Source organism: Hylobates moloch, unplaced genomic scaffold (assembly GCF_009828535.3).
Source record: "Hylobates moloch isolate HMO894 unplaced genomic scaffold, HMol_V3 SCAFFOLD_12, whole genome shotgun sequence".
NCBI classification, from domain to species: Eukaryota; Metazoa; Chordata; class Mammalia; order Primates; family Hylobatidae; genus Hylobates; species Hylobates moloch.
Genome location: NW_026652287.1, coordinates 42,542,336 through 42,562,864, shown reverse-complemented (window position 1 = coordinate 42,562,864; position 20,529 = coordinate 42,542,336). Strand labels below are relative to the sequence as shown.

General features: G+C 41.3%; 1 protein-coding gene across 3 annotated transcripts; it reads left to right on the top strand.

Annotated features, from left to right (window-relative positions):
• Positions 1 to 913: 913 nt before the first annotated feature.
• Positions 914 to 20,047, top strand: ZNF121 (zinc finger protein 121). 3 transcript variants are annotated; one of them, XM_058425320.1, is made up of 5 exons: positions 915 to 1,265; positions 11,289 to 11,369; positions 12,211 to 12,292; positions 13,286 to 14,059; positions 15,853 to 20,047. In XM_058425320.1, the coding sequence occupies exons 3-5, from the start codon at positions 12,290 to 12,292 to the stop codon at positions 15,874 to 15,876; spliced, it is 801 nt and encodes a 266-aa protein (XP_058281303.1). In that variant the 5' UTR covers positions 915 to 1,265; positions 11,289 to 11,369; positions 12,211 to 12,289; the 3' UTR covers positions 15,877 to 20,047. The 3 variants fall into 3 exon arrangements, with proteins under 3 accessions (XP_032025486.1, XP_058281303.1, XP_032025484.1); XM_032169593.3 differs by having other exon boundaries at positions 13,286 to 20,047; XM_032169595.3 differs by lacking the exon at positions 12,211 to 12,292 and having other exon boundaries at positions 914 to 1,265; positions 13,286 to 20,047.
• The last annotated feature ends 482 nt before the right edge of the window (positions 20,048 to 20,529 follow it).

Below are 20,529 nucleotides of genomic sequence, written 5' to 3'. Positions count from 1 at the left end.
TGGCTCATTGCTCTTTTTTAGTGGTAGGTGGTATTAGGTGAAGTAACTTGGAGGGACATCTTGCAGGCAATGTCTTTTTGCAGGGAATGTCTTTACATGATCCAGACAAGGGAATATCTTTTTTTCTTTCTTTTTTTCTCTTTGAGGTGAGTCTTTCTCTGTCGCCCAGGCTGGAGTGCAGTGGCATGAACTGAGCTCACCACAAGCTCTGCCTCCCGAGTTCACACCATTCTCCTGCCTCAGCCTCCCGAGTAGCTGGGACTACAGGTGCCGCCAATACGCCCAGCTAATTTTTTGTATTTTTAGTAAAGACGAGGTTTCACTGTGTTAGCCAGGATGGTCTCGATCTCCTGACCTTGTGATCCACCCGTCTCAGTCTCCCAAAGTGCTGGGATTACAGGCGTGAGCCACCCACGCATGGCTGACAAGGGAATATCTTTACCCGCAGACATGGTGGCCCCAGAATCTCCCACCCCCTATTTGACAATTCAAAAAAAGTTTTTTGATTCATAATAGATGTACGTATTTTCTGAGTACAAGTGATAATTTGATACATCTATATTATCAAATCAGGGTAAGTAGAATATCTGTCACCTTAAATATTTATCCTTTATTGCAGGAAAGTCAAGTTATTCTTAGCTGTTTTGAAATGTACAATAGATGAGTGTTAAATGTAGTCACCCTACTGATCTGTTGAACACCAGTTCTTATTTCTTCTGTGTATTTTACCCATGAATCAACCTCTCTTTTTTTCTAGAGACGGAGTCTCGCTGTTGCCCAGGCTGCAATGCAGTGGCATGATCTCGGCTCACTGCAACCTCTGCCTCCTGGGTTCAAACTATTCTCCTGCCTGGGACTGCAGGCACACGCAACCATTCCCAGCTAATTTTTGTATTTTCAGTAGAGACGGAGTTTTGCCATGTTGGCCAGGCTGGTCTCGAACTCCTGACCTCAAGTGATCCACCTGCCTTGGGCTCCTAAAGTGCTGGGATTACAGGCATGAGCCACTGTGCCTGACAGATTTTGTGTGTGCAGACAGGTCTTCCTGTGTTGCCCAGGCTGGTCTCAAACTTCTGGGCTCAAGTGATCCTCCCACTGCAGTCTCAAGTTTTGGGATTACAGGCATGAGCCACTACACCTGAATATTGTTCTCTATAGTGGCTGTACTAATTTACATTCCCATCAACTGCATACAAGGATTATCTTTTCACCACATCCTCATCAGTATTGGTTATTCACTGTCTTTATAAAAGACACTCTATGAGGTGAGATGACATCTTATTGTGCTAATGTGTGATTTGTATTTCTTTGATGTTTTGCCATGTTGAGCATTTTTTCCGTATACCTGTTGGCCATTTGTATGTCTTTTTTTGAGAAAAACTATTCTGACCTTTTGCCAATTTTTTTATCGTTTTTTTTTTTTTTTTCTTTTCAAGTTGAGTTCCTTATATATTTTGATTACTAATCTTTGTCAGGTGGATAGTTTGTAAATATTTTTTCCCATACTCTAGATTGTCTCTTCAGTTTGTTGATTGTTTTGCTGTGAAGAAGTTTTTAGTTTGATGTAATCTCGTATGTTTATTTTTGCTCCTGTTGCCTTGCTGTTGAGGTCTTACCCAAGAAATCTTTACCCAGACCAATGTCCTGGATTGTTTCCCCAGTTTCTTCCTCTAGTAGCTTTATAGTTTCAAGTGTTAGATGTCTTTAATCTGTTTTGATTTTGTTTATGCTGAGAGATGGCATCTAGTTCATTTTGCATATGGTTATTCAGTTTTCCCAGCAGCATTTATTGAAAAGACTGCTGTTTTCCCATTGTATGCTTTTGGTGCCTTTGTTGAAAATGAGCTGTCTATAAATGTGTAGATTTATATTTAGATTCTCTGTTCTCTTCCGTAGATCTATGTGTTTGTTTTTATGTCGGTACCATGCTGATTTGGCTATGGTAGCTTTGTAGTATATTTTGATATCAGGCAGTTTGATGCTTCCAGCTTTTTTTTTCCTTCTTTTTTTTTTGAGACTAAGTCTTGCTCTGTCTCCTAGGCTGGAGCGCAGTGGTGTGATCTCGGCTCACTGCAACCTCTGCCTCCCAGGTTTAAGGAATTCTCCTGCCTCAGCCTCCCTAGTAGCTGGGACTACAGGCATGCACCACCACGCCTGGCTAATTTTTTGAGGTGGAGTCTCGTTCTGTCACCCAGGCTGGAGTGCAGTGGTGTAATCTGGGCTCACTGCAAGTTCCGGCTCACTGCAAGTTCCGCCTCCTGGGTTCACACCATTCTCCTGCCTCAGCCTCCTGAGTAGCTGGGACTACAGGCACCCACCACCACGCCAGGCTAATTTTTTTTTTTTGTATTTTTTTTTTTTAGTAGAGACGGGATTTCACCATGTTAGCCGGGATGGTCTTGATCTCCTGACCTCGTGGTCTGCCCACCTCGGCCTCCCAGAGTGCTGGGATTACAGGCATGAGCCACTGCGCCTGGCCCACGCCTAGCTAATTTTTGTATTTTTAGTAGAGATGGGGTTTCATCATGTTGGCCAGGCTTGTCTTGAACTCCTGACCTAATGATCCACCTGCCTCGGCCTCCCAAAGTGCTGGGATTACAGGTGTGAGCCACTGCACCTGGCCACTCCAGCTTCGTTTTTTTTGGTCAGTATTTCTTTAGTTGTTTGAGGTCTTTTGTAATTGCATATATATTTTAGGATTTTTTTTTTCTATTTTTGTGACAAATTTCATTGGTATTTTGAGAAGGGTTGCTCTGAATTGTAAATTGCTTTGGGTAGTATTGTCATTTTAACAATATTCTTCTAATCCATGAGCATGGAATATCTTCTCATTTGTTCTGTATCCTCTGCAGTTTGTTTCATCAGTGTTTTGTAGTTTTGCTTGCATAGCTCCTTTACGTTTTTGGTTACTTTTTTTTTTCTTTTTCTTTGCTTTTCTTTTTTGAGATGGAGCCTTGCTCTGTCACCCAGGCTGAAGTGCAATGGCTCAGTCTTGGCTCATGGCAACCTCCGCCTCCCGGGTTCAAGCGATTCTCCTGCCTCAGCTTCCCGGGTAGTGGGGGCTACAGGCGCATATGCCTCCATGCCCGGCTAACTTTTGTGTGTTTTTTTTTTTTTTAGTAGAGACGGGGTTTCACCATATTGGCCAAGCTGGTCTCAAACTCCTAACTTAAGGTGATCCACCCGCCTCAGCCTCCCAAAGTGCTGGAATTACAGGCGTGAGCCATCGCACCCAGCCTGGCCTGTAGTTTTGTTGCTGTTGTGCTCTTGTCTGGTTTTGATATGAGAATAATGCTCACTTTGTAGACCAAGTTTGGAAATATTCTCTTCTCTTCAATTTTTTTGAGGAATTCGAGTTGTATTATTATTCTTTCAGTTTTTGGTAGGATTTATCAGTGAAGCCATCAGGTCCTGGGCTTTTCTTTGATGGGATTCATTTTGTTATGGCTTCAATCTTGTTATTGGTGTGTTGAGGTTTTCTATTTCTTCATGGTTCAATCATGGTAGGTTGTATGCGCCCAGTGATTTGTCCATTTCTTCCAGGCTTATCAATTTGTTGACATATAGTTTTTTGTAATAGTTTCTAATGATTGGTTGTGTTTCTGTGGTTTCTATTCTGTTTTCTTTTTTCATTTTTTATTTTATTTGGGTCCTTTTTTCCCCTAGTCTAGCCGAAGGTTGGTTGATTTTGTTTATCTTTTCAAGTAATCAACTTTATGTTTTATTGATATTCTGTTTTTTTATTCTCAATTTTGTTTATTTTGGCTGTGGTCTTTATCCTTTTGATCTAATTGTGAGTCTGATTTGTTTTTGCTTTTCTAGTATCTTAAGGGGTATCATTCGGTTATTTTAAATCTTTCTACTTTTTGGATGTACGTGTTTATTGCTGTAAAATACTCCCTTAGTACTGCTTTTATCCCATAGATTTTGGTATGTTGTATTTTCACTTTAATTTGTTTCAAGAAATATTTTAATTTCCAAATTTCTGTGTGCTTTTGTCCCATGGATTTTGATATGTCAACATACCAAAACAATGTTCCGTTGTGTAATTTTTTTTTTTTTAAGAGACAGGGTCTCCTTATGTTGCCCAGGCTGGTTTCAAAGTCCTGGGTGCAAGCAGTCTTCCCATGTTGGCCTCCCAAAGTGCTGGGGTTATAGGCATGAGCCACCACTTTGAGCCTGTGAATCAAGGTTCCTCTTGTTGTAGTGATTTCTAGTTTTATTCCCTTGTGGTCAGAAAAGATGATATGATTTCTACATTTTTGAATTTGTGGAGACTTTTTTTGTGGCCTAAGATGTGGTCTGTTCTGGAGAATATTCCATATGCTGAGGAAAGGAATGTATCTTCTGTAGCAGTTGGATAAAATGTCCTGTGTTAGGCCTTTTTGGTTTAGTGTATTGCTTAACTTCTTCTGTGTTTCTTTGTTGATTTTCTAGCTGGATGATCTGTCCATTACTGAGAGTGTGGTGTTGAAATCCCCTACTATTACTGCACTGCAGTGTGTATCTCCCTTTAGATTTGTTAATGTTTGCTTTATATACTTAGGTGCTCCAGTGTTGGGTGCATAAATATTGACAGTTGTATCCTCCTGCTGAATTGACCCCTTTATCATTATATAGTCACCTTTTTTTAATTTTTGAGACAGAGTCTTGCTCTTTTGCCCAGGCTGGAGTGCAGTGGTGTGATCTCAGCTCACTGCAACCTGCATCTTCCAGGTTTAAGCGATTCTCCTGCCTAGGCTCATGAGTAGCTGGTATTACAGGCACGCACCACCATGCCCAGGTAATTTTTGTATTTTTAGTAGAGATGAGGTTTTGCCATGTTGGCCAGGCTGGTCTTGAACTTCTGACCTCGTGATCTGCCCATCTCAGCCTCCCCAGAGTGCTGGGATTACAGGCGTGAGCCACTACGCCCAGCTATAGAGACCTTCTTTATCTCTTTTCGTTTTTGTTTTTTTTGAAATGAAGTCTTGCTCTGTCGCCCAGGCTGGAGTACAGTGGCACAGTATTGGCTCACTGCAACCTCCGCTTCCTGGGTTCAAGTGATTCTCCTGCCTCAGCCTCCAGAGTAGCTGGGACTACAGGCATGTGCCACCATACCAGGCTAATTTTTTTTAACTTTTAGTAGAGACTGGGTTTCACCATGTTGGCCAGGCTGGTCTCTAACTCATGATGTCAGGTGATCCGCCCACCTCGGCCTCCCATGCTGTTGGGATTTCAGGCGTGAGACATTGTGCTGGCCTGAATATGGTATTCTTAGATATCAACTTTTTTCTTCCAGCACTTTGAAAATTTCATCCCATAGCCAGCAAGGTGGCCCATGCCTGTAATTCCAGCACTTTGTGAGGCTGAGCCAGGTGGATTGCTTGAGCTCAGGACTTTGAGACCAGCCTGGGCAACTTGGTTGTAAAAAGTAAAGTGGAGATTTTTCTTTAAAGACTTTTATTTCCATCTAATGAGGAATAAATAACTTTTTTTAGAAGCAAAACTTATTCAAAGACCTGTGTTAACATTCTTAAATATCTGCTAGCTGTAATAAAGAAATCAATGTACTTTATGTTCTTAGCTCCCACAATTTAGCCTAAATATTTGCCCTGGCATGCTTATACTGGTCCAAGCAAACATTAGGTCATAGCCTGTTCCTCTTCCTTATTTGAAGGTGTTTTTGCCTTTCTCAGCATTCCACAAGTTACTTCCTCCTTCCTTTCTTCTCCTCTGCCTTTACCCCTTTTAAAAAGTTCTAAGTTGCTAGCCAATCAAAACAAATACAAAATGTGAGGTCCCATTCCAGCCAGTGGAAACTGGACACAGCAGTAGGGTGGATGCCTCAGGTTATAAATGACCCTGTCTCCTTTGTTCAGTGTACCCTCATGGCAAATCTGCTGGGGAGTGTACCCTTCCTGTAAAAAGTATAAAAATGGCCTTGCTAGGGCCGGGTGTGGTGGCTCATGCCTGTAATCCCAGCACTTTGGGAGGCCAAGGCGGGCAGATCACGAGATCAGGAGATTGAGACCATCCTGACTAACACGATGAAAACCCGTCTCTACTAAAAAAAAAATACAAAAAATGAGCCGGGCATGGTGGCGTGTGCCTGTAATCTCAGCTACTAGGGAGGCTGAGGCAGGAGAATCACTTGAACCTGGGAGGCGGAGGTTGCAGTGAGCCAAGATCGCGCCGTTGCACTCCAGCCTTGGGAGACAGAACGAGACTCTGTCTCAAAAAAATGTATAAATCAATTTAAATGGCGTTGCTAAAGAAATAAAATTTATGTTCAAGTGTTATTTCTTTATGGCACCGGGAAACAAGCATTTCAAACACAGTGAAACCCCGTCTCTATAAAAAAAAGAAAAAAAAAAATTAGCCAGGTATGGTGGTGCACGTTTGTAGTACCAGTTACTTGGGAGGCTGACGTGAGAGTATGGCTTGATCCTGGGAGATAAAGGCTGCATTGAGCCATGATTGTGCCATGGTACTCCAGCCTGGGCAACGGAGTGAGACTGTCTCACAAAAAAAGAAAGAAAATGTCATCCTACTCCCTTCTGGCCTGTGTGGTTTCCGTTGAGAAATCCTGTTGCCAGACCAGTTGGAGTCCTTTATATGTTATTTGCTTCTTTTCTCTTACTGCTGTTAAGGTCCTATCTTTGTCCTTGACCTTTGAGAGTCTGATGATTGTATGCTTTGTAGTAGTCTTATTTGGATTGAATCTATTTGGTGTCATCTTACCTTCCTGTACCTGGATATTTATATTTTTCTCAATTTTTGGAATCTTTTGTTATTTCTTTAATAAAGCTTTCAAAGCTTACCCCTTGCACTTGCTGCATTCCCTCTTGAACACCGGTGATTCCTAGGTTTGGTCTTTCAAGGTAATTTTCTGCATCTTGCAGGCAATCTTAGTTCTTTTTCATTCTTCTCTTCTGGCTATATTTTCAAATAGCTTTTCTACAAGCTCAGTGAATCTTTCCTCTGATCTCTCTTGCTGTTGAGAGCCTCTACTGTGAACTTTTGAGTTGAGTATTTCTCAGTTGTAAGATTTCTCTTCTTTGTTGTTATATTCTAAAGTTTTTTCTGATGCATTTCTGAGTTGCTCTTCTGTGTTATTTTGGAGATCACTGAATTTCCTTAAAACTGTTATTTTGAATTCTTAGGGAGCTCACATATTGTCATTTCATTAGGTTCAGTCACTGATACTGTTTTTGTCCATTTTAGGAGGTCATGGTTCCCCATTTGCTGTTGTTTCTTGTGGATGTACATCTGTGTCTGTGCATTGAAGGATTAGTTATTTGTTACAGTCTTTGTCTGGCTTGTGGTTTTTATTTGGTATGTTTTCTTTTTATCTGTTTTTTTTTGTTGTTGTTGTTGTTGTTGTTTTGAGACAAGGTCTCTCTCTGTCACCCAGGTTGGAGTGCAGCGGTGTGATCATGGCTTACTGCAGCCTCTGCCTCCCAGGCTGAAGCAATCCTCCCACCTCAGCCTCCCGAGTAGGTGAGGTGCACGCCACCACACCTGGCTACTTTTTTTACTTTTTAGTAGAGACGGGTTTTCATCTTGTTGCCCAGGCTGGTCTTGAACTCCTGAGCTTAAGCGATCTGCCTGTCTCAGCCTCCGAAAGTGATTTTCTTTCTTTAAAATTTCCCTAGGTCACTGCCTCCTTTTTAGCACTAGATGAAATCTTAAACCCAGGTTTGCCTCTGCTGTAGCAAACTATCAAGAATACTGCCCATCCAGAATGAGGGAGTCCTAAAGGGCAAATTCCAGCACTGTGGGAAGGCTGGCTGTGTGTTCATGCCCAGGTGACCTGTGTAGCATACCCCTACAGTATGGTGCTCCTGAACAGCCACTCTGACTTGGCTTCTCCTTTGGCCAAGTTATAAAACAGAGTTTCCAGGGCTGGGGATGGTAGTCCTGCCTCCCCTCTTTGTCCCTGGATGTCCTCAGGGATGTTTCTCCCTTCAGGCATTTGTGATGCTTCCTGTGGGTTGAGACAGGGAGGGACTGATCTTTTACCAGGGAACCCAGGATGGTGAAGAAGGTGGTTGTCTACATTGATCTCAGTTTTTTTCCAGTGTGGAAACTGTAAATTGGTAGAAATTTTCCACATTCTTGGAAATTTGATTCTCTTAATGTCTCCTTGGAGTTTTTTCACTCTTTGTAGCCCCAGAAACTGCCTAATTTTTATATTTGAGATCAGGGATATTGCTGGTGATAATTTTCGCAATGTGTATTTGGTTTTAGTTTTCTGTAAGGGGATTGAAACCAGCTTGCTTCTGTACTACCATTTTGGAACCGTAAATGCTGCATGCTTCTAATAAAGTTGTCTAAGATACTTTCAGGCAGGGCACAATGGTTCATGCCTGTAATCCTAACACTGGGAGGCTGACATGGGAGGATTGCTTGAGACCAGGTGTTTGAGACTAGCCTGGGCAATGTAGTGAAACCTCATGTCTATAGTAAAAAGAAAAAAAAAACAATTAGCCAGGCGTGGTAGTATGTGCCCATAGTCCCACCTACTCAGGAGGCTGAGGCAGGAGGATTGCTTGAGCCTGGAAGTTTGAGGTTGCAGTGAGCTATGATAATGCTACTCTAATCCAGCCTGGGTGACAGAGTAAGAACCTGTCTCTAATTTTTAGGAAGGTACTTTCTACTTCCTATTCATTGGATATGATCAGTATAGTGGTGTCAACATAGTGTACTAGTGTGGTGTTTCATGGAATGTCATTTTCTCTGGGGATTAAGTTATGACAGAGACCTGGAGAACTGACACATGCTAGGGGCAATGCTATGAAGACACATTGTTGGTCCTGCCAGATGAAAGGTAACCGAGTCTTGTTTTTTTCAAATTGGTATGGAGAAAAGTCATTAGCTATGTCAATGCCTGCATACCAAGTGACAGAAATTATGTTGATTTATCTGGTAAAGACATTACATTTTGAAAAATGGGTGTAATTGGAGTGATCACCTAAGTTCATGATTTATGAATGATTTTGGTGTGGTAATTGAGTGAGAGGTTATGATTCTCCACTGGGATAAATCCAGTTTTTGGCTACTGTAGTTTAGACTTTTTTACATAGATAGAGCAGTATTCAAGTACAGAGATTGGCACACTATGGCCTATGGGCCATATCTGTCCCTCCATGTGTTTTTTGTATATAAAGTTTAATCAAAACACAACGTGTTCATTTGTTTACATTTTCTATGGTGTTTTCCATGCTACAACAGCAGAGTTGAGTAGCTGCAACAGAGACCATGTGACTCATAATGCCTAACATATATTTTGTGGCTCTTTAGAGTAGGATTTGTTAACTGCTTATCTATTTCATTTCTAGGGACAGCACGATCAGTTAGCCACCACCACAGATCTCTGTAGGTCAGGGCATTCTGATTACTGGTACATTTCTACTGTCCTTGATAGTTGATTTTCTCACCTTGTCTTTGGTGATTAAATATACTACCTTCTTGATTTCTGCTATTCTGGGTCCTCTTCATCTCAATTGAAAGCAGGGAACTCGGCCGGGTGTAGTGGCTCATGCCTGTAATCCCAGCACTTTGGGAGGCTGAGGCGGGCAGATCACCTGAGGCCAGGAGTTCTAGACCATCTTGGCCAACATGGTTAAACCCCGTCTCTACTAAAAATACCGCCACCCCCCCAAAAAAAAATTAGCCAAGTGTGGTGGCAGGCGCCTGTAATCCCAGCTACTTGGGAGGCTCAGGCAGGAGAATTGCTTGAACCCAGGAGGCGGAGGTTGCATGAGCCTAGACTGCATCATTGCACTCCAGCCTGGGCAACAAGAGCATAACTCCGTCTCAAAAACAAACAAACAAACAAAAAAACCCAGGGAACTCATCTCAGTGATGGTATTCTTTGCAGTCCTACCTGTCCTGTGAAGGAGAATACCAACAGAGCTTTTCAAGGATTATGATACTCCTCCCACTACTCTCTTAATAACCTTTGTGAAGAGAGTGTCTTCTGCTCTGTCAACAAAGGGTAGGGGAGTGGGCTACACAGATGACACATAGTAAATCCAGTGCAACACTCCTGTCTCTCTAGGATTCCCTCCTTCACATTATGCCAGGGAAGCTCTGGCATATGAGCCTCATTAATTACAACAATTTCAGCCCTGAGAACATAAGAAATAGCTTTATTTCAGGGATGTCCTAAAGAAGCTCTCTGATTCTTTTGTTTTTGAATGGAATCTTGCTCTGTTGCCCAGCTTGGAGTGCAGTGGCACAATCTTGGCTCACTGCAGCCTCTGCTTCCTGAGTAAAAGCGATTCTCCTGCCTCAGCCTCCTGAGTGGTTGGGACTACAGGCATGTGCCACCACGCCCAGCTAATTTTTGTATTGCTTGAACCAGGGTGGGCAGCGGCAGAGGTTGCAGTGAGCTAAGATTGTGCCACTACACTCCAGCCTGGCTGACAGAGCAAAAATCTGTCTCAAAAAGAAAAAAAGAGAGAGAGAGATGTAATACTACCCATGATATAAAAAAAGCTACAAAAGACACAATATTCAAACTTTTGACGATATTGTAAAAAAAAAAGGATCTCGGCCACGCGCCGTGGCTCAGGCCTGTAATCCCAGCACTTTGGGAGGCTGAGGTGGGCGGGTCACCTGAGGTCGGGAGTTCAAGACAAGCCTGGCCAACGTGGTGAAACCCTGTCTTTATAAAAATACAAAAAAATTAGCCAGATCTGATGGTGGGTGCCTGTAAACCCAGCTGCTCATGAGGCTGAGGCAGGAGAATCACTTGAACCTGGAAGGTGGAGGTTGCAGTGAGCTGAGACAGTGCCATTGCACTCCACCTTCGGTGACAGTGACACTCTGTCTCAAAAAAAAACCCAAAAAACAAAATAATGATCTCTCTTTGCACTTGGATTATTTCCTATTTTAATAGGTTTTAATGTTTTCTTTTGTTTTTGTTTTTTTTTTCGGGACAGGTTCTCACTTTGTCGCCTAGGCTGGAGTACAGTGGCGCAGTCATGACTCACTGCAGCCTCAACCTCCCCAGGCTGAGGTGATTCTCCCGCCTCAGCCTCCCAAAGTTCTGGGATTACAGGCATGAGCCACTGCACCCAGTCTTTAATGGTTTTTAAATGTGTATTTAAGTCTGAATAGTGGGTATTTGGTCAGAGATAACCAATCTCCTCAGGGCACAAAAAGATGAGATACGTGAAATTTGAGCTCTTTTAAAATAGTTTCACTACTCTCTTTAGGAATATAGTTATTTTTTCTTGGTTACGTTTGTCATTTCTTTCATAAGCCTCTTCCATTGGTGTATCTTTCCCTCTGTACAGGACCTGTTCAAACTCAGTCTGTCTCTTGACTGGAGGAGGAAAAGGAAAAGTGGAGCACATTGCCAACTGGAATTCCCCAAGGTGAGTATGAAGAACATTCCTGGTCAATGAGAAGTTCAGTATGTTTGGAAGCATAATGAAGATATATTTAAAAGATGTACTTTGTCACAGAACATGGGGCCATTGGACTTGGAAGTTTTAGGGTATCTTCAACTTTCCATATTCCTCTCTTTTTCATCTAACCCAGACTTTCATGTGATTTTGCAAATGATATGCTCTTTTATCTTTTTGTTTATTACTTTAATGTGTGCTGTTTATCCAGATCATTTCTCTTTTCCTTCCCTAATAATACTATTTCTGTTCATTATCTCATTTAATTTCTATAGAATAAATTGTTTAAAAAATTACTAAGTTGCTGGTCATGGTGGCTCATGCCTGTAATCCCAGCACTTTGGGAGGCTGAGGCGGGTGGATCTTTTGAGGTCAGGAGTTGAGACCAGCCTGGCCAACATGGAGAAACCCCGTCTCTACTAAAAATACAAAAATTAGCGGGGCCTGGTGGTGGGCACCTGTAATCCAAGCTACTTGGAGGCTGAGGCAGGAGAATTGCTTGAACCCAGGAGGCAGAGTTTGCAGTGAGCCAAGATCATGCCACTGCACTCCAGCACTCCAGTCTGGGTGACAGAGCGAGACTCTGCCTCAAAAAAAAAAAAAAAAAAAAAACTTACTAAGTTTAGACCCCAAGTCCTTTTGATTGCCAAATATTCGTCATGGATAAACTGTTCAAATCTATGTCTGTCTAATTTTTTTTGAGTGTGCTGAATATGAAAAATAAAAATGAGCTTTATAATTCTGACTTATTTAACCTACTGTTTTGTTCTCAGACCCTTTTTTTTTTTCTTTTTTTTCTGTTTTACTTCAGAATGGCAAGTTAAAAGCAAAGTGTCAGCACCTCAGCAACATTTTTTTTTTGGCTTAACAAAACATCAAACGGCATACAAATGGTAAGATTAAGATTTCTTATTTACCACACTCAAAAAAGATTGGGAATTCAATTATAAAAAATCAACAAAAATAAGAGATATTTGAGAGAGGTAACACTTACTCAAGCAGGAGGAATGTCTCTAGAGCAAGAGTCCTCACTGGTACTGTTTCTATTAGTGTTAGGAACTGGGCTGCACAGTGGGAGGTGAGCGGCAGGTGAACAAAACTTCATCTGTATGTATAGCCATTTCCCATCACTCGTATTACTGCCTGTCATATTACTCCGCCTGTCAGATCAGTAGCAGCATTCGATTCTCACAGAAGCACAAACCTTACTGTGAACCACCCATGTGAGAGTTCTAGATTGTGTGCTCCTTATGAGCCTGATGACCTGTCACTGTCTCCCATCACCTAGATGGGACTGTCTAGTTGCAGGAAAACAAGCTCAGGCCTCCTTCTGATCCTACTTTATGGTGAGTTGTATAATTATTTCATTATATATTACAATGTAATAATAATAGAAATAAAGTCACAGTAAATGTAATGTTCTTGAATCATGCTGAAACCATCCCTATCCCACCCGCATTCCACCCCTGTTTATGGAAAAACTGTCATCTATGAAATCAGTCCCTGGTATCAAAAAGGTTGGGGACCTCTGCTCTAGAGGGATACTCTAAATATAATGAATTTGGGGGTACCCTAATCCTATCTTAAAACTTGGTGCTTCAGCATTCTCACAAACACAAATTATCACATGTGGCTAGATAGATTATAAAAACAATTTCATGAAAATATACAGGAATTATTTCAAGATTCTTAGAGCAAATGGCACATGGTTCTTGCCAGCAGATTTTCTTCATTCAACTTGTAAAAAATACATGGGGCAGCAACTGTATGCATGTAATGAAAATGGCAAAAATTATAATCATAATAACATATCTGATTTCACATGGGTAAATTCTATTGATAAGTCTAAAAAATCCTTTAATCATCATTCATCCCTTTATTAACAGGCAGAAATCCACAATGGAGGGGAACTCTGTGACTTTATGGAAAATGGAGAAATCTTCAATGAACACTCATGCCTTAATGCACACATGGGAACTGAAAATACAGGGGACACTTATGACTGTGATGAGTATGGAGAAACCTTTCCCATGTTACACAACAGTGCCCCTACTGGAGAGACACTTTCTGTGTTGAATCAGTGCAGAAAAGCCTTCAGCCTGCCACCAAATGTTCACCAGAGAACGTGGATAGGAGACAAATCCTTTGAATACAGTGACTGTGAGGAAGCCTTTGTTGATCAGTCACATCTTCAGGCAAATAGGATAACTCACAATGGAGAAACACTCTGTGAACAGAAGCAATGTGGGAGAGCTTATACTTACTCCACAAGCCATGCTGTGTCTGTTAAAATGCATACTGTAGAAAAACCCTACGAATGTAAGGAATGTGGAAAATTCTTCAGATATTCTTCATATCTTAATAGTCACATGCGAACGCATACTGGGGAGAAACCCTATGAATGTAAGGAATGTGGGAAATGCTTCACTGTTTCTTCACACCTAGTTGAACATGTAAGAATTCATACTGGAGAGAAACCTTATCAATGTAAGGAATGTGGAAGAGCCTTCGCTGGGCGCTCAGGCCTTACTAAACACGTACGAATACACACTGGAGAGAAGCCCTATGAATGTAACGAATGTGGGAAAGCCTACAACAGGTTTTATCTACTAACTGAACATTTTAAAACTCACACAGAGGAGAAGCCCTTTGAATGTAAGGTATGTGGAAAATCCTTCAGAAGCTCTTCATGCCTTAAGAATCACTTTAGAATTCACACTGGAATAAAACCCTATAAATGTAAGGAGTGTGGGAAAGCATTCACTGTTTCCTCAAGCTTACATAATCATGTAAAAATCCATACTGGAGAGAAGCCCTATGAATGTAAGGACTGTGGGAAAGCCTTTGCTACATCTTCACAACTCATTGAACATATAAGAACTCACACTGGAGAGAAACCGTATATATGTAAGGAATGTGGGAAAACCTTCCGTGCTTCTTCACACCTACAGAAACATGTTAGAATTCACACTGGAGAGAAACCCTATATATGTAACGAATGTGGGAAAGCCTACAATAGATTTTATTTACTTACTAAACATTTAAAAACACACTGAAGAAAAACTCTGAATGTAAGGAATGTGGAAATCTTTTAGGAATTTCTCATACCATAATTACCACATTTGAATTCACACTGAAGAGAAATTTTATGGGTACAAAGAATGTGAGGAGGCCTTCAGTTATCCCCATTCACTTTGAAGACATGAAAGAACTCATACTCTATGTGTCCCCCATAAATTTTAGGAATGTTAGGGAGCCATTGGAATCTTTTTTTATTATTTTATTTTATTTTATTTTTTTTGAGACAGAGTTTCACTCTTGTCATCACCCAGGCTGAAGTGCAATGGCATGATCCCAGCTCACTGCAACCTTTGCCTCCTGGGTTCAGGCGATTCTGCCTCAGCCTTTGAGTAGCTTGGATTACAGGTGCCCTCCACCATGCCCAGCTAATATTTGTATTTTTGGTAGAGATGGGGTTTCATCATGTTGGCCAGGCTGGTCTCGAGCTCCTGACCTCAGGTGATCCACCCGCCTTGGCCTCCCAAAGTGCTGGGATTACAGGAGTGAGCCCCTGCTCCCGGCCTTTTTTTTTTTTTAAGTTGTTGTTAATACACATTCTTCTCTTCTCAAGACATTGGATTGTGGTCACAATCCAACATTTGAGAACTCACCCTGGGGCCATACAATGTAGAAAACACAGAAAGCCCTCATTATTTCCTTAGGCCTTTCTAAGTATGTAAGATGTTGCAATGGAGAGAAACCCTATTGATACAAGATACAGGCATCCCCTGTAGATACTGCGAGTTTTGTTCCAGACTACCACTATAAAGCGAATATCACAATAACATGAATCATACAAATGTTTTGGTTTCCCAGTGCATATAAGTTAGGTTTTACATCATATAGTAGTCTCTTGTGTGCAGTTGTGTTCTGTCTAAGTAAAGTACCTTAGTTTAAAATACTTTATTGCCAAAAAGTGCTAATGATCATGTGAGACTTTGGCGAGTTGTAATCTTTTTGCTTGTGGTAGGTCTTGCCTCAATGTTGATGGCTGTTGATCCGGGTGGCTGTGGCAGTTTCTTAAAATAAGACAGCAGTGAAGATTGCTGCATTGATTGACTCTTCATTACATGAACAACTTCTCTTTAGCATGCGATGCTGTTTGATAACATTTTACGCATAGTGGAACTTCTTTTAGAATTGGACTTAATCCTCTCAAACTTCGCCACTGCTTGATCAACTAAGCTGATGTAATATTCTAAGTCTGTTTTCATTTCAACAATGTTCACAGCATCTTTAGGAGTAGATTTCATTTCAGGAAATCACTTTCTTTGCTCATCTATACAAAGCAGCCTCTCATCTGTTCAAGTTTTTTCATGAGATTGAAACAATTCTGTCACATCTTCAGGCTCCACTTCTAATTCTAGTTCTCTTTTTTCCATCACATCCACAGTTACTTTTTCCACTGAAGACTTGAACCCCTCAGAGTCACCTATGAAGGTTGGAATCATCTTCTTCCAAACTCTGGTTAATGTTGGTTTTTATTTTTTTAATTAAAAAATTTTTTTTAGAGACAAGGTTTTGCTGTGTTGTTCATGCTGGAGTACAAGTGGGTATTCACCAGCATGATGAGAGCACACTCTAGCCTTGAACTCCTGGCCTCAAGTGATCCTCCTGCCTATGCCTCCTGAGTAGCCAAGACTCCAGGAACACACTACCACACCTGCCTTAATGTTGATATTTTGACCTCCTTCCATGAATCATAAATGTTGTTAGTGGCATCTAGAATGGAGAATCCTTTCTGCAAGGTCTGCAACTTAATTTATCCAGATCCATCAGAAGAAGCATTATTAGTGGCAGCTATAGCCTTATGAAATGTATTTCTTAAATAATAAGACTTGAAAGTCAGAATTATTTCTTAATCCATGGGCTGCGGTTAGCAGGCATGAAAACGCCAATCTTGTTTATACCTCCATAAGAGCTCTTGGTTACTATGTGCATTATCAGCGGTAATATTTTGAAAGGAATCTCTGAACAGTATATGTTTTACAGTTGGCTTAAAATATTCAGTAAACCATGCTGTAAATAGATGTAAATAGATACCACAGGGAAAGTAGATGTAGCATAATTCTTAACTGGCCCTTGGATTTTCGGAAGGGTAATTGAATATTAGCATTCATTTAAAGTCACCAACTGCATTGGCCTCTAACAAGAAAGCCAGCCCAGGCTGGGAAAAGTGGCCTACACCTGTAATTCCAGTGCTTTGGGAGGCTGAGGTTGGAGGATCACTTGAGGTCAAGAGTTCAAGACCAGCCAGCACAACAGAGTGTGACCCTGTCTCGACAAAGTAAAGAGTCAGCCCGTCCTTTGAAGCTTTGAAGTCAGATATTAGCTTACCTAGAGCTATGAAAGTCCTAGATGGCATCTCCTGAAGTAAGGCTGTTTTGTCTCTGTTAAAACTCTAGTAGAGCTACCTCTGCCAGTTATCTAGATATTCTGGAAATGCTTGCTGCAACTTCCACATCAGCAATTGCTACTTCACTTTGTACTTTTATGTTATGGGAATGACTTGTTAAACCTCACAAACTGATCTTTGCCAGTTTCCAGCATTTCTTCTGCAGCTAACTCACCTCTCAGCCTTCATAGAATTAGAGTTAATGCCTTGCTCTGGATTAGGTTTTGGCTTAAGGGTATGTTGTGGCTGGTCTGATCTTCTATCCAGACCACCAAAACTTATTCCGTGTTAGTGGTGAGGCTGTTTTCCTTTCTTATTATTTGTGTGTTCACTGGAGTAGCACTTTTAGTTTCCTTCAAGAACTTTGCATTCACAACTTGGCTAACTGGCGCAAGAGGCCTAGATTTTGGCCTATCCCAGTTTTTTTTTTTTTTTTTTTTTAAGAGACGTGGTCTCCCTTTTGCCCAGGCTGGAGTGTAGTACAATTATAGCCCATTGCAGCCTCAAACTTATGGGTTCCAGTGATCTTCCTGTCTCCTGAGTAGCTAAGACTGCAGGTGTGCACCACCATGGCCAGCTAATTTTTTGTTTTTATTTTTTTAAAGAGGCAGGACTTTACTGTTTACCAGGCTGATCTTGAACTTAAAACCTCAAGTGATGCTCCCCTATCTGCCTGCCAATACGCTGGGATTACAGGTATGAGCCACTGCACCTGGCCCTTGGCTTTTGACATGACTTTCTCACAAAGGTTAATCACTTCCAGCTTTTGGTCTAAAGTGAGAAATGTGCAACTCCTTCTTTCACTTGAACAGTTAGAGGCCATTGTGGGGTAATGAATTGGCCTAATTTCAATATTGTTGTACCTCCGGGAATTAGGAGGCCTGGGAAGAGGAGGAGAGAGGGGAGAGTGGCCAGTTGGTGGAGCAGTGAGAACATAGCATTTATTAAGTTTGCTGTCTTCCAAGGTTGTGGTTTGTGGTACCCCAAAGCAATTGCAATAGGAACATCAAAGATCACAGAGCAGCCGGGCACGGTGGCTCACACCTGTAATCCCAGCACTTTGAGAGGCTGAGGCAAGTGAATCACGAGGTCAGGAGTTCGAGACCAGCCTGGCCAACATGGTGAAACCCCGTCTCTACTAAAAATACAAAAAATTAGCTGGGCGTGGTAGCAGGCACTTATAGTCCTAGCTATTCTGGAGGCTGAGGCAGGAGAATCACTTGAATCCAGGAGGCAGAGGTTAGAGTGAGCTGAGATTGCACCACTGCACTCCAGCCCAGGCGACAGAGTGAGATTCCGTCTCAAAAAAAAAAAAAAAAATCACAGAGTACCACAATAAGTATAATAATAAGGAAAATGTTTGAAATATTGTCAGAATTGCCAGGATGTGAGAGACAAAGTAAGCACATGCTGTTGCAGAAAATAGTGTTACAGATTTATTAGACATGACATTGCCACAGGACTTCTACTTGTGAAAAATATCTGTAAAGTGTGATGAAGCAAAGTGAAGTAACATGAGGTATGTCTGTAGCTATTGCTGTAGTGGTTTCAAAATTGTGGTTTTCTTTTCCTTTTCTTTTTCTTCTTTTTTTTGTTGGTCTGCAATGGGGTCTTGCTCTGTTGCCTAGGGTGTGGAGTGCAGTGGCACGATCATGGCTCACTATAGCCTTGACCTCCTGGGCTCAAGCGATCCTCCCACCTCAGTCTCCTGAGTACCTGGGACCACAGGCACATGCTAACGCACCCAGTTAATTTTTTTATTCATAGAGCCAAGGTCTCACTATGTTGCCCAGACTGGTCTCAAGGTCTTGGGCTCAAGCAGTCCTCCCACCTCAGCCTCCCAAAGTGCCAGGATTATAGGTGTGAGCCACCACACCCAGTCCAAAAAGTGATTTTCTAATTCCATAGTTTCTTCTACATTTCTTAACTGGAATTTTGTAAGGAAGAGTTATCCTTATTCATTTATTTACCCATTTACTTGTAGGAACATGTATCATAAATTCTTACTCTATGGGGTGTAGTTAGCTACTGTAAATTTGATGCACATATTTTTCCAGATTCAATAAGTAGGATCCCCATCAAGCTATCTTCTGAATCTTTAAAAATGTATTCTCCTAATTTCATGGGTATATAATTATTTTCTGGGCAACAGTTTGTTCATGGTACATTTGTCTCCAGCCCTAGAATCAGAAAAATCTAGTTTCTTTTAATGGAGAATACCATTTAGAAGCTGCAATCTCTGTGTAGGGAGGTGTTCCTAGGTAATAGTGCCCTGGCTTTTAGGTCCTCTCTATGGAGGATATGGCAAAGACATACATAATTATATGTACGTATCCACACACATTAATAACTATATTTCTATATTAAAAACATGACTACAAGCCAACACTTTTAATTCCACTGCAACACTACTGCGTTATTTCTTGCCTTCCAAGTTCCTTTGTCTGTAGCTATCTTTCACCACTTGCAAAAAATAGCGCGTGCTCAATTCTAGATTAAAATATAAGCTACTTTCAGAATTGATAACTCATACCACTCTTTAAAAATCTACTAACCAGAGTTCAGTTTTTATTCACAGTTCTTATATTTAGCTCAGGGCATAATATAAAAGCACTAGGTTTAAAACTTACTTGGTCAGCAGCAATCCACTTCTAGGTACATGTCCAAAGGAACCGAAGAAAGCATCTCAATGTGTGAATGCCTGCCTGTGTTCATTGCAGCATTATTCAGAAGAGCCAAGAGGTGGAAGCAAAGTAAATGTCCATTGACAGTTGAATTGGTAAATAAAATGCATTATATACATAAAATGCAATATCATTTAGCCTTAAAAACAAAATTCTGCCATATGCTACAACATGGATGCACCTTGAGGACATTATGCTAAGTGAAATAAACCAGTTGCAAAAGGACAGATACCACCCAATTCCACTTATATGGGGTATCTAACGTCAAACTCAGAAGAACAAAGTACTGCAGTATTTGCCACAAGCTGGTGGAGGAGAAAATGAGTTGTTCATTGGGTATTGAGTGTCAGCCATGCAAGATGGAAAAGCTTTTTGAGATTTGTTGTATAAAAATATGCCTATAGTTAACAATACTGTTCGGTACACACAAAGTATGTGAAAGGGTAAATTTTATGTGTTTTTATCACAATAAAAATTGTAATAAAAGAAGTTACTTGGGTCAGTTTTGTGTTTTTCCCCCCTTCTTCACTGTTGAATTTTTATCCATTTCATACAAAGTTCATTTCAGTAATTCCTGTTCGTTTTCCATTTTGTGTCACACCGTTACCCTTGTCAATTTTTTTAAAATTAGATATATAAAACAGGCCAGGCACGGTGGCTTATACCTGTAATCCCAGTACTTTGGGAGGCCGAGGTGGGTGGATCACCTGAGACTGGGAGTTGGAGACCAGCCTGGCCAACATGGTGAAACCCTGTCTCTACCGTAAATACAAAAATTAGCCAGGCAGCTGGGTGCCGTGGCTCATGTCTGTTATCCCACAACTTTGGGAGGCCGAGGCAGGCAGATCACAAGGTCAGGAGTTCAAGACCAGCCTGGCCAATGTGGTGAAACCCTGTCTCTACTAAAAATACAAAAATTAGCTGGGTATGGTGGCAGGCGCCTATAGTCCCAGCTACTCAGGAGGCCGAGGCAGGAGAATCACTTGAACCC